This window comes from Zerene cesonia, unplaced genomic scaffold (genome assembly GCF_012273895.1).
Source record: "Zerene cesonia ecotype Mississippi unplaced genomic scaffold, Zerene_cesonia_1.1 Zces_u001, whole genome shotgun sequence".
NCBI classification, from domain to species: Eukaryota; Metazoa; Arthropoda; class Insecta; order Lepidoptera; family Pieridae; genus Zerene; species Zerene cesonia.
Window position 1 is genome coordinate 3446690 of NW_024045131.1, and position 16212 is coordinate 3462901.

At 34.9% G+C, this 16212-nt stretch overlaps 1 protein-coding gene and 1 non-coding gene across 2 annotated transcripts; both read left to right on the plus strand.

Moving 5' to 3' along the window:
• Positions 1-354: 354 nt before the first annotated feature.
• Positions 355-434, plus strand: Trnal-uag. Its single transcript has one exon. It is a non-coding gene; the product is annotated as a tRNA-Leu (tRNA).
• A 5920-nt stretch (positions 435-6354) lies between these two features.
• Positions 6355-15615, plus strand: LOC119838135 (NADH-ubiquinone oxidoreductase 49 kDa subunit). Its single transcript, XM_038363968.1, has 10 exons — positions 6355-6513; positions 6926-7041; positions 7563-7672; positions 8296-8497; positions 9166-9353; positions 9860-10023; positions 10461-10580; positions 12038-12167; positions 12784-12929; positions 15063-15615. Exons 1-10 carry the CDS (start codon positions 6419-6421, stop codon positions 15190-15192), a joined length of 1401 nt encoding a protein of 466 aa, XP_038219896.1. The 5' UTR covers positions 6355-6418; the 3' UTR covers positions 15193-15615.
• The last annotated feature ends 597 nt before the right edge of the window (positions 15616-16212 follow it).

Consider the following 16212-nt stretch of genomic DNA (forward strand, 5'->3'; position numbering starts at 1 on the left):
CGGGCTGTAAGTCACACCCGAGAAGTATGGCATTACGCTACCGCCTACTTCTTTTTTTCGACTATCTGAAAATACAAGTATTTTTGTGGAACAAATCGTTCGACACTCGTTATTTATCCGACGCGTTCGATTAACGCTCACGCGATTGGGCCGCCGGTGCGAGCGCTATGACCATCATTATCCTTTTTGCCTTTACGTAATTAGACCACTGAAGAACCGCCATACTGGTACAAATGACCTAGTAATTTGTGTCACCATCTCCCGGTCTATAAATAATTATAATAAAAATTCGTGTTACGGTAAAATGATTCGCATGCTTACATTATGATACACTATTTCGCGACGCCACGTACAGGCAGCGTGGCCGAGCGGTCTAAGGCGCTGGTTTTAGGCACCAGTCCGAAAGGGCGTGGGTTCGAATCCCACCGCTGTCAGATACTTTTTTTTTTTTTTTTTTTGTACATTAATTTTAATTAATATAATCATTATTAAAACACCGTAACAAAATACCACATAGCCGTATTGAAGGTTTATTTTAAAATAAACAATTTATTATTATTTGCATCTTCAAATATAAAAATTTCATACAATTATATTATAAAATTCAATTTATTATTTAAAATGTTTTTTCTACAAAGTTTTTTGTACCCTCTTAATTCTATATATAATCTACTCGGACTTAGCTCGGACTAATATAAAAAATGCGAAATTACTTAGTCACTATGAATCATAAGGGTTTGAATGAAATCTGTATAAAATTTAATATAGAAAAAGCTTATAATCCCCTTCATCATAGGTAACTTTTTAACCGGGTTAAACGCGAACGAAGCGGCGGGCTCCAACTAGTCCTTACAAACTGGACAAATGTGTCTGTTTAGTCTTTTATTCATGTCAGAGCGGTTTTAACATATGACTTTTGTATCTGGAGTTATCTAGGTGACTAGAGAGTGACATAGACTAGTCTTTACCACGATTAAACACCTCAAATTTAAAGGAATTTAGAGATTAACGACTTTTTTAAACGGATTTTTAGTAGACTGTGTGTCTCCCCGTGACCACGAAACGTCGGGTTGATAATATAATGAATAAATCGCGTTCAAAATCCGTTTAAAAGTCTTTAATTTCGAAACGAAATTAAATAAAGGAATTTCTTTCAATTATAATCTTAAAAGATAAAAGTTGGTATCCCTAAAAGCACTGATGTCATTTTGAAAGCATATATGTAGAACAAGACAAATTTGATGATCGAACTCGCTCCCTTTTTCGCTTGAAAATACGTAACAATCAAATCACTACATGGCAGGGGCAGACAAAAATGAGTAAATAATGAATTCCTTATTGCTTATTTCTTTGTGCCATCGCGTACACGTTAAACATTCCTTAACATAAAGGTTGCCTGGAAGAGATTGCTCTTGAGCAATAAGGCCACCTTTTAGTGCATATGTGCCGGTATGTTCTTTTTTATAATGTAAAACAATTTATTGTTTTTCTTTCGGTGATATGTACAATAAAGAATAAATAAATAAATAAAATTCCAAGGGAAAATACCGAGTAAAACATCACACCGCTGGATATGCACGCAAATGGCCAAATTTCACAGAAGCACCCACGGTGAATCACACCGCATCGTAGTGCCCAATTCATTTAACAATCAACGCAAACATCTGCTTAATGCTTCTATCTTACGTGATAGCGATAACGGGTCGTTGACGTGTCCATACAGCATCGTATCGCATATCTTTGCGTGTATCTTACATCGGAATGTATGCTATAACGCGACATTAGTAATATCGCAGTGAACTTCGCAATAATAATGTCTTAAACAATTATTTTTAATAAAAACTTCAAATTTTCAGAAGCAGCTTTTAAATAAAAAAAATCATTAAAATCGGTTCACTCAATAAAGAGTTCGCAACGAAAAAGCAGTCGAATTGATAAACTCCTCCTTTTTGAAGTCGATTGATCACCCATGCGTCGTGGGACGGATGTCGGGGAGGCCATAAAAGTAATTAAATAATTCGAATGGGCGTCAGCTCGAGACAAAGTGATATAAATACGACCATAACATACACTTGACACTTCTGCACATCTGTTTCGATGTGAACTAGAAATGAATTCGCTTGTTATTATAATTATGACGTAACTAGCTGTTACCCGCTGCGTCGCTCGCGTGGTACCCGGGTATAAAGTCGCCTATGTGCTGATCCAGACTATAATCTATCTCTGTACCAAATTTTATGCAGATACGATAGGCTGTATTCGCGTTAAAGAGTAACAGACGTCCATTCATTCATACTTATAAATTCCGGCGTTTATAATACAAGCTCCGCCCCGTGAGATGGAAGATGAAAACGTGGGCTATAACCACGTGGCGTCAAAATCGAAAAAAAGGCGTCGGTTATATATGCAAACATTCAGGTGAAGCTGATAAAACTTTATTCACTAATATACGAAAGTTCGTTTGTTTGTTCGCTCCGATGCTCCGAATTTAATGCGTGCGAAGCCGCGGGCAAAAGCTACTTACATATAAATATGATACCACCTTTTGAATAAATCTTCTCCATCTAGTGCACTGCTTGATTTAATTTAATTAAGCATCTAATCAGAGAAGTAAGCAATCTAATATTGGCCGAGATAAGCTATGTTTGGATAATAGATACATTATCAGTGTTGATACTACTGTGATTTAGAGCCTACATGAGAAAATGATAATAATTAAGAACTATCATTACATCTATATATTAAAACTATACTTATAAATATTAAAAAAGATATATTTTAAAACCAGTTATTGCCCCCGGTTTTGCATGTGTTAAACTCGGAGTAAAACTAATTTCCTGCTTTTGTTTGTGTCATTATAAATATCATGAGCCTTCCTCTTAAATTACTCTATCTAGCAAAAAAAACCCCATCAAAATCAGTTGTGTAATTTTAATGAACTGATGTGTTTTATACTATGATCTTCATTATATTTTTGCAAAAATTATGAGCAGATAATATTGTTTTTGATGGGTGTGCAGAAAGTTGTGCAGTAGGTTAATGACAATACAGATTAAAAAAAAGATTGATGATGCCACCTTATTTGAGTTATTATATTAAATCTATAGAGGGCAGTATCTCTGAAAATTATGAGTCATTATTTAAGGGTATTATATCATTTGAATGATAAAAATCTCTTCTTGTTATTAAAAAATACGATTCATGTTTATTTCATCACATTTTTGATCCATTTAAATTAACACTACAAATTTCAAAAACATATAATTAATTTATATAAAATTCACTAAAACTCAGTTAAGCAAACACACTCCAATTAAAACCAAGTTGCCATTTAATAGAATTAATGCAACACTGGTTATCCGAATGGTATAAGTACATTTTAATGATTTCGCATCTAGACTAGCTGTGTCATAGTCTGTTAGGTCAATGTCAGGTCTATTTTTATAGTCTATTGAGTTGTGCTCAGATTTGTTTTGAAGTGCATCTTTTCAAATGACAAATGAGGTTCTCACGACGTCATGTCTACGTCCATATCTAAATTCACCTGTAGGAACAATCAGGGTAAATGTGAACAGAGGAAAATAATTGGAAAGACATCCTAATCATTTTTTTTTATTGGATGGTATACCATATTTATAATGACATTGGTCCTTTGTAAATTTGGAAAACAATTCTACCCTAAGTGTGGATATATTATAATGATAACTTGCGTGTTTATTTCAGTGGCTCATTGTTTAAGTTTTATTATTTAATGTTATTCTATTGTGCGTCTCGCCTACGTCCACAAGACTTCATGTTATCGTGTGATAGCAATTTGCTCAATACACATCATAAAAACATGCCCCATATTACTCCATACATATGTAGGTAGCTATCTAAGAGAGAAAGTGTGTTTAAGTTTACATTATTTACATATTTTAGTTGTCTTTATAATAAACTATGTGACATTCTGGGTTCCTTTGTTCCATAATCCCTGGTTCTACTGAACCAATTCTAAAATAATTTCATTGTTGTATTTACATGTGATACCCGACTATAGGCTAGATATGTACCACGGGTGAAGCCAGGGCGCAGCACTAGTACCTTATATATATATGTAAAAATAAACAACTATCTCCATTATAATACAAAGTGCAGATGCAGCTTTGATCACAGATCTATTTTTGTGTATAAACACTTATTTTTGTGAAGGAACTACCATAATATCTACAGTGAGAACTGCAATTGTATGATAATAAAATAATTTGCAATGGTCTCAACTCTCAAGTGGCATACAATTTGCATAAGAAACATTAATAGAATTATTGTGTGTAGAATGCATTACAAACATAAACAATATCCATTGTTTATTTAAATATGAATATTTATGTTATTTTAATCTTAATAAGCAATTAAACTAATTGTTTGCATGTTGAAATAATAACATCTTGTAATAATTACAATTGATAAATTATTCTCTTTCATATAACTAATATGTACACATATTAACTTCACTAATTTTATTTTTTGGCATGCCTAACAGACTTTAAGAAGCTTTTATACTATCCACCACTGTATGTATGTGTGTGCCTGTATCCTTTACACCCCATTGTGACCCACTATAAACAGATTGATTTTATTGAATAATTTGTACACTTATCAAGGATTGGTGACGTAACAATAATTTTGTGATTTCTTATTATTCACTTTTTGATCACTAGGATTTTAAAATATGCATTAAGCATTAGAAAGTAAAAAATATTTTTTAATAATAGGTTTTCTTTCATAGGACCTACTACTCCTTTCAAATATAAACACAACAAAATATGGATTTTCACATACTTGGAAACATATAAAAATATTAACTTGTCCAAGATAAAAGATTAATGTTATAGGCTCAGTACTGAGCTAGTGGAAATATGGAGCAGTCAGATGAGGGTATATTTAAAAAATAATTATATATATTTTATACATATATAGGCAGAAAAATACTTTGTTATTTTATGTTCATCTTTCCAGAAAATATGAATTATATTTAAGCATTTTCTAATAATTAAAAATATGAATTACACACAAGCAATTCTATAAAAATTATAATTAAATTTAATATTTAATACTTTTAAATATTCGTAACAATACGAAAATTTTCAATCGCTATAATTTCGGATTTGCACAAACTCTAAATAGAAAAACTTATCGGATAAAGTTATCTTTAAGTCTGATGTAAAAAACGAGAATTAATTGGCCCTAATTCATTATATGGGCAAAGACGCGATCAAATGCCGTTCCGATGTTTTGTATAAATAATAAAAACAATAAAAAAGGTCTACGCTAGATGTGACTCATACTGCGATGTTAAACGTAACATTGCAGTTATAAGCAATGCCTTACATACTATATCCATTTATAATAAAGCTAATTAAATCGATTTGAACAAAATACTCACGGATTTCAATACAAGTAAACTTAGAAAGCACAGAACAAAAAAAGTTGACCACTAAAGAATATTGGCACTGCACTAAGTCACATATTACACCCACGATTATAGCATTTCACGTCCATGTTGTACCGTAATATAATTATTTACAATAAAATCACATGTTGCAAATAATATAAGCAATAAATCGGTACACTTGCACATAAAGTATAAAGCACAACATTGAACGCATTTAATAGGAGCACCTTGCATCACTCGCGTCAAGACTAACTTTTTTTTTATGCACAAGTGAAGGCTGAATGTATTGAATGAAGATTTGTAGATTTACAGACAACCAATAAAAACAGTCAGATCGTAGAACGAAGGAGAAAAAAAAGGATCTTTCTTACAATGTTGCCAATTAACATCTGGAGCAAGCTAAATTTATTTTCATTGAAGTTTATCCTATACATTATTAGAAAAATATTTTGGACCGCATAAAGTTCAATTTTACATACTATTGACTACTTATGAAATATAAAGAATGCTTTATTTAGTTGTGTTTTTTTTTAATTTTTTTATATATTGAATTGAAAGTGTTCATGTTGAATGAACAAAGTGGGTCTAGTAGTGAAAACGTTCATTGCAAAAAAACTACTTTTTCATGCAATAATAATCATAAAATAAAATTATTTTGAAACGATTTAGTACCTAAGCTGACTACTGATATTGTAGTATCTGTGCTAATGACATAGAGTGACTGACATTTACTTTGACTCTATCGGCTCGTTATACGGAATACCATGAAGAACTTTTTCCAATCAAGATTTCTGTCAAGGACTTAAAACATAGATTAAATTTCACTTGCATTTAATAGTAAATCTTTATTCAGTTGACGTATTTTATTAATGAAACTTTGCGTGTCTCATACATTTTAGATATTATATTGGAAGATAATCCTTTAGATATCATAACAAAACCATACGTCATCATTCCGTGATACGAAGCGCAGTCCCTGCAATAATGGCTTCGTTGGTAAATGTTTTGCTGCGAAAATCCGCCCATTTAAACCCCTCTAAAGGGCTTTTAAAGAATTTACCAGCAATTTACAATGTGAAGTGAGTGCCCATCTATTTAAAAACGTTTTTTCTTATTGTGTGTTCTTGCAAAAAACTTAATAAAAATTATGTAATAACTTAGGTTAACCTGCGCAGTTTCTCAGTTGATAGCTATGATATTGTATTTTGTACGTATCAAAATCGCACCCAATTGTTAAAATCGACATAACCCTATAAATTTGTTTAATCCTTCAAATTAAAATTTTAAAAACCGATATGTTAAAGTTCACTATACACTAAGATATACCGTCGGTAGTATCGATCTACTTACATATTTATGCTTACAGATATATTATCACGAGCTAAAACTAAAACTAACACGTCTAGCCATCTATTCTGAAATTGCAATTAAAAGTGATTGAAAAGATATATCTGATATTTATTACAACTAAAAAATAATACCAACTTTCAGTCAAGACCGCAAAGGCCATAGATGGCACCCAGATCCAGATTTCATCAAGCAGTTTGAGGGACCGGTGATGTTCCATGAAGAACTCGGAAGGGAACTGGCTCACCCACCATATTCTGGTGAGCATATCATTTAATACAGTGAACATAATGAATAAAACTCAACAATTTTTATCTCATGTAAACTCTTATGAGTGCTTGTGATGGTGCTGTGCTGATAGTGGAGTTGCTTCACCTGAGAAATATAGGCCATGTATATTAATCATTATAGTTATTTAAAAGTAAAAATCAAAGAATACTCTCCGGCTCTGCCCAGATATCATGATTCCTGTTTTTTCCCAAGGGAGTATTTCATTGGGGTAAAAAGTACCTTATCACCCAAGTTAGCATATACCCTGTATGTATACAATTTCATCAAAATCCATTCAGTAGTTTCAACATGATTGACTGATAAACATCCAAACTAACAAACTTTCACATTTATGATATTAGTGTGAAGAGTGATCTTATTGAACCACTCTTTTATATTCCCATATTTTTCATTGGTTGATTATGTAAGGGTATATCCAACATAATTCTTAGTTGTTATAATGAATGATGATGTAAGCTTAATAACTAAATATAATATATTAACCACCAAGGTGTGGTGACACCAACGGAGAAGCAAGTCAAGAACATGATCATCAACTTTGGGCCGCAGCACCCGGCCGCTCACGGGGTGTTGCGTCTCGTCTTAGAATTGGACGGAGAGGTGAGTTAATAGAAACTAAATGTTAACTGATTTATATCAACAAATAGCGAATAAATGTGTCTTACTTTCTTTTCGAAAATCGCGATATTTTCCATCGTCGTTTCGAGCAGTGGTGATCAGAGGCGGATTTGATACGTTGGCTGCCCTAGGCCTACGAAAGATTGCCTATAGGGAAATCCGCCACTGGTGGTAATGTGAATAATATGTAGATAAATTGGAAAAAAAAAATTAATTTCTTGCACGCTTCTCCAGTCATCAAAGGGTTTGACTTTGACTTTGTCCTAAGCACTGAACCACTAGTGTACACATGCAGTACTCATACATACATGTCATGCATCGGACAAGTTCTAACGGCTTTGTAATAATAGCCATTGTTATTTGATATCAATGTAGACCGTGTGCTACCAGACTACGGTACTACCAGTGTAACCATATCGATTCTCCATACTTCTATACTAATAACATAAAGCTGAAGAATTTGTTGGTACGGGTTTATCTCAACCTTTGAGACAATTTGAAAAATTCTTTCACTGTTGGCTACTTACATAATCCCCGAGTGCAATAGGCAGGCTACATATGTACCACGGGCAACACCGGGGCTTAACTTAATTCAAATTTTGCAGACAGTCCGCGGCGCAGACCCCCACATAGGTCTACTGCACCGCGGCACAGAGAAGCTAATCGAATACAAGACGTACACGCAAGCGCTGCCATACTTCGACCGTCTCGACTACGTTTCCATGATGTGCAACGAACAGTGCTACAGCTTGGCCGTGGAGAAACTGCTCAATATCGACATACCGCTGCGCGCGAAGTACATCAGGAGTGAGTGACTATTTGTGTGTGTGTGTGTCTGTGTGTTTTATTTTTTCGGTGCTAGGGCAGCGCTTGTCCACGACCTCGCCTGATGGTTTGATAAGATGTGGCGTAAGATGCATGCTTGCGTGAAGGGGGGAGGGGGAGGTCTAAAGTTTACCCATTATCTAGCTCTCGCAAGTTAGTTTGGAGGTAAAAATTTATAGAAAACGAGAGACTGTGGGTGGCACACATGTAATTATACATATCTTAATGATTTCGGGGGGGGGGGACCCCTAAATCAACCCACTAGTTACCCCCATACAAGAAGAACAGAACACATACTAGAGGTACTATTAAAAATTCAAGTTAAAAAAAAAAAGTCAAGTTATTAAAAGTTCAAGTTATTTAAAAATTCATTGAAATTACCACATTATTTCGTGGCATTAATGTTCAGAGTCTATTGAATCACACTTCAAAACTCGTCCTTCTACATGCGTGGGCAGAGTTTAAAATTAAATACGGACATGTGTAAATTTTGCTATACCATTAGAGTACCATAGAGACTGCAAGTTTGTGTGGTTCTTTATCGTTTAGCATCTGTGAGGCGAAGGACGTGAATTCAATTCCCGCCTAATGATCAAATTTATCTTCTTTAAGACTCTTTAAATTTAAAGACTCTTATTGACTCTTTCCAGCTCTCTTCGCCGAGATCACGCGTATCTTGAACCACATCATGGCTGTCGGTTGTCACGCGTTGGACGTCGGTGCGCTGACTCCCTTCTTCTGGCTCTTCGAGGAGAGAGAGAAGATGATGGAGTTCTATGAGCGAGTGAGCGGCGCTAGAATGCACTCCGCTTATGTTCGGCCTGGTGGTGTTTCGTTGGTGAGAAATAAGACCTTATTAACATATTGAAATATTTTTATATTTATCATATACAGTTCGTTGTTTTAATCTTATGTATAGTTAGATTTAATTTGTGTCAGTGTGTGTGTGGAAAGAAATCAAGTTCTTACATTTATAGCACACTACCTAGATGCGCCCCGCGGTTTCACCCACGTAAGTCCATATCCCGTAGGAATATCGGCTATATGTTATTCCAGTTGTCCAGCTGTCTACGTACCAAATTTCATTGCAATCGGTTCAATAGATTTGCGTGAAAGAGCAACAAACACACACACATCCTTACAAACTTTCGTATTAATAATATTAGTAGGAAGTAGGATTAAAACGAAACATGAATAATATTTAACTAAATTACAAATTAACTTAATATTAGTTGTGTATTAAGGCGCAGCATCATAAGACATCTTATGATACACAAGTTCTTGTGTATTAAAAAATATGGCAAATTAATCTATATAATTAAACGAATTCCCTTTCCATTCCAGGACATGCCGCTAGGTCTGATGGACGACATTTACGAGTTCGCGAGCAAGTTCGGCGAGCGGCTCGACGAGGTCGAGGACGTTCTGACAACGAACAGGATCTGGGTGCAGAGGACCAAGGATATCGGTATCGTGTCCGCTCAGGACGCGCTTAATTACGGTTTCAGGTGAGACCTTAAGAGGTTGTAGGTTGTCAGCTGATGGGCAGAATGTTAAATGCCTGTCAGCTTACGGGCAGAATGTTAAATGCTTGTCAGCTTACGGGCAGAATGTTAAATGCCTGTCAGCTTACGGGCAGAATGTTAAATGCCTGTCAGCTTACGGCCAAAATGTTAAATGCCTGTCAGCTTACGGGCAGAATGTTAAATGCCTGTCAGCTTACGGGCAGAGTGTTGCAAAGTTTCAGGAATTGGGCAAAGTGGCAGGCGCATTAAATTGATGGGGACATGGCAGAAATTCGATTGTCAGTTTGCATTGTTTATTAATCATCGTATATATTACGTTCAGGGGTTTCAACGTGATTGACGGACGAATATTCAAACAAACTTACATATTAGAATGAATTATGATGTATCATCTAATATGTATTTATATGATATTTCAGCGGGGTAATGCTCCGGGGCTCCGGCATCAAGTGGGACCTGCGCAAGACGCAGCCCTACGACGCGTACCACCTGGTCGACTTCGATGTGCCCATCGGCACCAACGGCGACTGTTACGACAGGTCGGGTTTAGAACCGGTTTTTTTCTCTATTTTTGACGGTTTTACTGTTTTTTTTTTGGTCAATCGTTTTTTGGTTGCGTGTTGTGAGTGCAGTTGTAAGAAGCGTTTGATAAGTTGTTGTTTTCTAAATGATGGTAAATATTAGGTTGGTATAGTTGTGGGTATGGATGTTTTGGATTCGTTTGGGACGAGTTACCAGCCTGTAGTATTTTCTTGTGTTTGATTTTACGCCAGTATTATACATTTACAAATTAAAGACTTTACGGGCTTTAAACGCGATTTATTCATTATATTATAATCCGACGTTTCGAACACTTTACAGCGAGCTTTAAAAAGTCTTTAATTACCAGCGTATTTCAAACTGTCAATATATGAAGTTTATCTTTAAATATTTTGATATGGAGATTTTACATTTATTTATATGTTCAGTAACTCAAAAATCATCAAAATTATCATTAGGAAAGAAATAATTGTAGCTAATCCTGATGAGGATAATAAGATAAACTCATGAAATTATTGTATTGTCAACGATCCTTGGTAAGTGTACAGAGTTTGAATTAAATCTGTTCGTTTAAAGTGGGTCATAATCGAGTCTAAAGGAGTCGTTTACAAACAAACATACAGAAATACAGTTGAAGCTAATGACAGCGTATTAATAATGTATTATGTCATCAATATCTTCAGTTATATCCTCGTTATATACAGATATTTCTATCACTTTTATTTCATTTTATTCGTATTTGTCTTATTTCATTGTGTCCATTTGTTATACAAATAAGTATCTTTCACCCGTGTAAGTGAGATTTTCTCTTAAATATCAACGTTCCTGTGTGAATGTTGGAATAGAGAATAGCCCATTGCCCAAGTTATCAAATGTTTCATCAGCTTCTTGCCAGTGAACGCCTCGTCAATGCCGCTCCAGCCGTTCCAGAGATTAGCCGAAACAAACAAACCGATGCGAATGGATGGACAGCCAGATGACAAAAACTTTTTTTTTTTTTTTTTGTAAATATTTAATATACCGTGCATGCATCAATACCTATTTAAAAGCTGTGATATTAATGTAACACAGACACTACAACCTTTTTTGTATCGTACATTATATAGTTGTATGTATTTTATATATTAATATAATATATATAAATTGTTTGTCCGCGATGGACTCCCTAAACAACTCAACTGATTTTAATCAAAACTGCACACTGTGAACAATTTGATCCAACTTAAAAGAGTAAATGTTTGTGAGGATGGATGTATATGTATGTGTATGTGTGTGTGTTTGTTACTCTTTCACGCAAAAACTACTAAACCGACTGCAATGAAATTTGGTACATAGATAGCTGGACAACTGGAATAACACATGGGCAACTTTTTATCCCGATATTCCAACGGGATACACTCACCCGTGTGAAACCGCCCGGCGGAGCTAGTATTATATATTTAATGAATTTCCACAGATACTTGATACGCGTGGAGGAAATGCGTCAATCCCTCCGGATAATCGAGCAGTGCCTCAACCAAATGCCGGCCGGCGAGGTGAAGACGGACGACGCCAAGCTGACCCCCCCTTCCAGGGAGGAAATGAAGGTACTCTAGGCCATTTCATTTATGATCTCTTACTGACTGCAATCCCTCTTGCTCTTAGAGAGAGAGATATATATTATATCGCTTCAAGTCAGGTTTTTTTTTCGGTAAAATTGTTGGGTGATATTATACTATCGACAAAACAATTTTTCTACTTTTTTAAACTGTAATTATCTTTCTAGAAATGAAAGGCGTGTTTAATTTTTGTTTCTTGATTTTTTTTAAACTGACTTCAAAAATATTAGGAGGTTCTTTAGTTTGTCTGTGTTTGTGTTTTATGTGTGTTTCGCATAACTCATTGGGTGGGTGAAGTGATTTTAATGATTCGATTTATATTCAAAGAGCTGTTACTTGCCATTTGAATTTACTCTTTTGAAAATAATAATTATAACTTGTTTATGTATAGACGTTGTTGTATATGTTATTTTGACATCAATACCTGTAAATAATGGAATTGTCTGTGTAATACATTTTAATGTACAGACGTTGAAGAAACACCTGATCCACACACCATCCGTATTAATATTTATAATGCTACATACTACATTTTTCGTCACTTACCGATAATAATCTTAATCTTTAACAACGAAGGTTTAACTTCTTTTTTATCTATCTACAGACGTCGATGGAAGCCCTGATCCACCACTTCAAGCTGTTCACACAGGGTTATCAAGTGCCACCTGGATCGACCTACACCGCCATTGAGGCGCCGAAGGGCGAGTTCGGGGTCTACCTGGTCTCCGATGGCAGTTCCAAGCCTTATAGGTGAGCTGTTAGACCACCAGGGGGTTAGTTTTGCAAAAACTAAGGGGGGGGGGGGAGGTATCATAGCATTGTAATGGTTGATGAAAAAGTTTTGGAAATCGGCGTGAAATAGTAGCACACGGATGCTACTGTGTTTCGTGCGACGAGAGGCCCGTAACCTTTTCCTCACCCTTCCCCCTCTACTTTTCTTTCCTCTTCCTTTAATCCTTTCTAGCTATCCACTTTCAGCTTTACGTAAGCTTCACGTAAGACGGGCTTTCACATTGACGTCTTGCTTCAATGAGAAATTTTGAAAGAATAGAAAAAATTTGATCACGAGGCAGGATTCAAATCTGCGTTTCTTGCCAAACCGTAGCAACGCCTAGCCTCTCGGCCACCCGTGATCCTGCCACAATAATCGAATTTCTTCTACTCTTTCGGTTTCATGTGCCTAAGGGGCACCCCACGCCATCTATTGAGATGATTAAGAACCTTTTCAAAATTTCTCATTTATAAAGCATTTCAATGCTATAAAACTAAAAATTAAAAGTCTTGCTTCAAGTCAAGTCTCTCTCGAGTGGTTACACCTGCTGGAACAATTATTTTAATTTAAAATTATTGGTTTGCGCATTGCGCGATTTTTATCTGTGGCAAATATTGAAAAAGATAATTTTAGTTAAATTTCCAGTTTTTATTGCATTCATGTAGCACATAAATCAGACATTTTTAAACAATTGATAAATAATTGATTACTAGGCGGAATTCGAACCCGCGTCTTCTTGCCAAACCGTAGCCACGCCTAACCTCTCGGCCAACCGTTATCCCGCCTAGTGATATTTTTTTTTCTATTTAAAAATTTAATTTTACGTTAGCGTCTATTTGTACTGTTTTAAGTATGATATTAAATTATTAATTCTGAATTATTGCTGAATAGTCTTTCTTGGGAAGAAAACGCGTGTCTTAAAATGGCGCACAAGGGAATATAACGTATCTCTTATGATATGGATTTTTAATAACAAATTTCATATAATTATACATGGCATTTAGCCGTGACCTTCAAGAGTCGTCTCCATAACTCATTTCTTATTTTTACATTTATATCGCATTCTGTAACACTACATGATGGGAATGATACAATTTAATAAGAAACTGGTCAAGTTTTAACGTGACACGCGTAACGACTCTTGGACCGAGAGTAAGTGAGCTAGAATACTAAGCAGTGGATCTTACGCCAACTCAAGAATTTCGAACCTGGAGCGTCGAATATAGCACTATAGTGTTAAGGCGACATATGACCAAAGATTTCTCCAGAGCTAAGTAAAATGCACATACTATGTCTCTAAATGTGGTATAACTTCGCTTGTCTTTTCCACACATGGCGTGTTTACTGTTGTGTGTGGTGACATGTTTTCTGCATCAAACTTTTCCCATGTCCCAAGGTCGCCTGGAAGATATAGCTTCATAGCGATAGGGCTGCCTATCGTACTGCTTTACTGAGTTCTTTGTCCGATACAATAGTGTTTACTATTTAATATTATTCTTATTTTCTTATTGCTTCAAACGTCAAACGTCAAGTGCCAAATGTCAAAAGCTTGGTATCTGTCACTGTCAATTGCTCAGATGAATATTGTCATGGATGGATGTCTTTTGGAACGGATGTGAATATAATTATATTCGATGTTGTACTGGTATCAATGTTTAAAAAGTTGGTTTGGTGATGGTGTCTGGTATTATTTATTTTTATTATCATTATTTATATATATATTGTTTTATTCTATAATTTATATGTTTATAAAAGTACATATAAGCATCCAACGGTGAAAGAATTTTTAGATTCAATCCGTGAGTTCCTGAGATAAGCGTTTTCAAACAAACCAACTCTTGGACATAATATTATTTAAGTATCTATGTATAAATTTGTTATAAGTGTTATGTTATGACATATACGTATAAACAGCCTTGCCAACTGAAAGAGGCTTGGATGATGGCCGCCATTTTGTACATGTGATCGTCTAATCTTTTCGCTCTTCTCTCGTTGTGTGTCGTACAATTTCAAATAAAAGAAAAATCTCGCAAGGGTTTCTGTGCACATTTTGGGTATCTCTTCTTTGAAATATCTCAAATGTAATTATATATTTCCCATATTATTTCTAGGTGCAAGATCAAGGCGCCCGGCTTCGCTCACCTCGCGGCTCTAGAGAAAGTCGGCAAAAACCTCATGTTGGCCGACATTGTTGCGATTATCGGAACTCTTGATGTTGTATTCGGCGAAATTGACCGATAAACACCGTGCCGGTCGAAATTGGGCCGGTAATAGTGGCTGAAGATGTAAGCAAAAGTGATTAGAGATCGTAAAAATAAGATGCCCAAATTTCATTAATAGGGAGGTTGAAAATCTTGAAATTTCACTTTAGATCTGCATTGCCTTGTAATCTCATATTAATATATATACATGTTTTAAAGTTGAAACTGTATGAAAATATAAATTTATCTAAATATATAGAAATGTGTCTAAAATTTTTGTTTACATTTTTGCTACTTGTATCTCAACATACGTTTTTGTTAAAGTTTATAAGATCAATGACTCTGATAATAGAAAAATAAATCAATGTAGATTGTACATTATTAAGTTTAAGTAATAAATTATTAAGCAAACACTTGTTTAATGATATTGTTTTATTTCCCGTAGAATAAAATTATGTTTTAAGACGTTTTTTATTTTGTAACCTCTATAAATGCTTATTATGATATTTTTATATTTTTTTAAAATAAGATTTGGACAAAGAAATAAAAATCGATATTGTTTTTTAATCGTGTCCCTATTACTCACTGAAACAGGCGGCTTCTCTCGTGTGGCAGTAAGGGTGGGTTAAAAGTAAGTAAGACCGTGGCAAAAGGTACCGATTGAGGTTTTTCTCGCTTTTGATATAGTAACTATTAATTTTTGCTTGTTTAAAGTCTATTTTAATGGATTAGGATTATTGAGTAACCTAGGAGCTATTTGAGCGATTGAATGCAAGCTATGAATGTTCATGGAATCAATGAAATAATTTAGACATTCAGCCACTTACTATAGGAGTGCCGCAAGGCTCCATATTAGGTTCCATGCTTTTCATTCTTGTCACAGCAAAGGGGTCGTCAGGAAAATTTAATATTGTCAGCATCGTTTTACAAAAGACGACAAAGGAGTGAGGAGCTCGCTAGAGTGAGGCAGATTCAATTTCTTTACCTTTTAAATTAATTGTACTAAAGTTTGCTGTATTAAAAGGGTCAAAAAACTATAAAAAAAAAATGTTGATATTGT

Coding starts and splice junctions, on each gene's coding strand:
- LOC119838135 (XM_038363968.1), top strand. CDS start 6,419: ATGGCTTCGTTGGTAAATGTTTTGCTGCGAAAATCCGCCCATTTAAAC. Junction 7,042..7,562: donor GGCTCACCCACCATATTCTG/GTGAGCATATCA, acceptor TTAACCACCAAG/GTGTGGTGACACCAACGGAG. Junction 10,581..12,037: donor AACGGCGACTGTTACGACAG/GTCGGGTTTAGA, acceptor GAATTTCCACAG/ATACTTGATACGCGTGGAGG.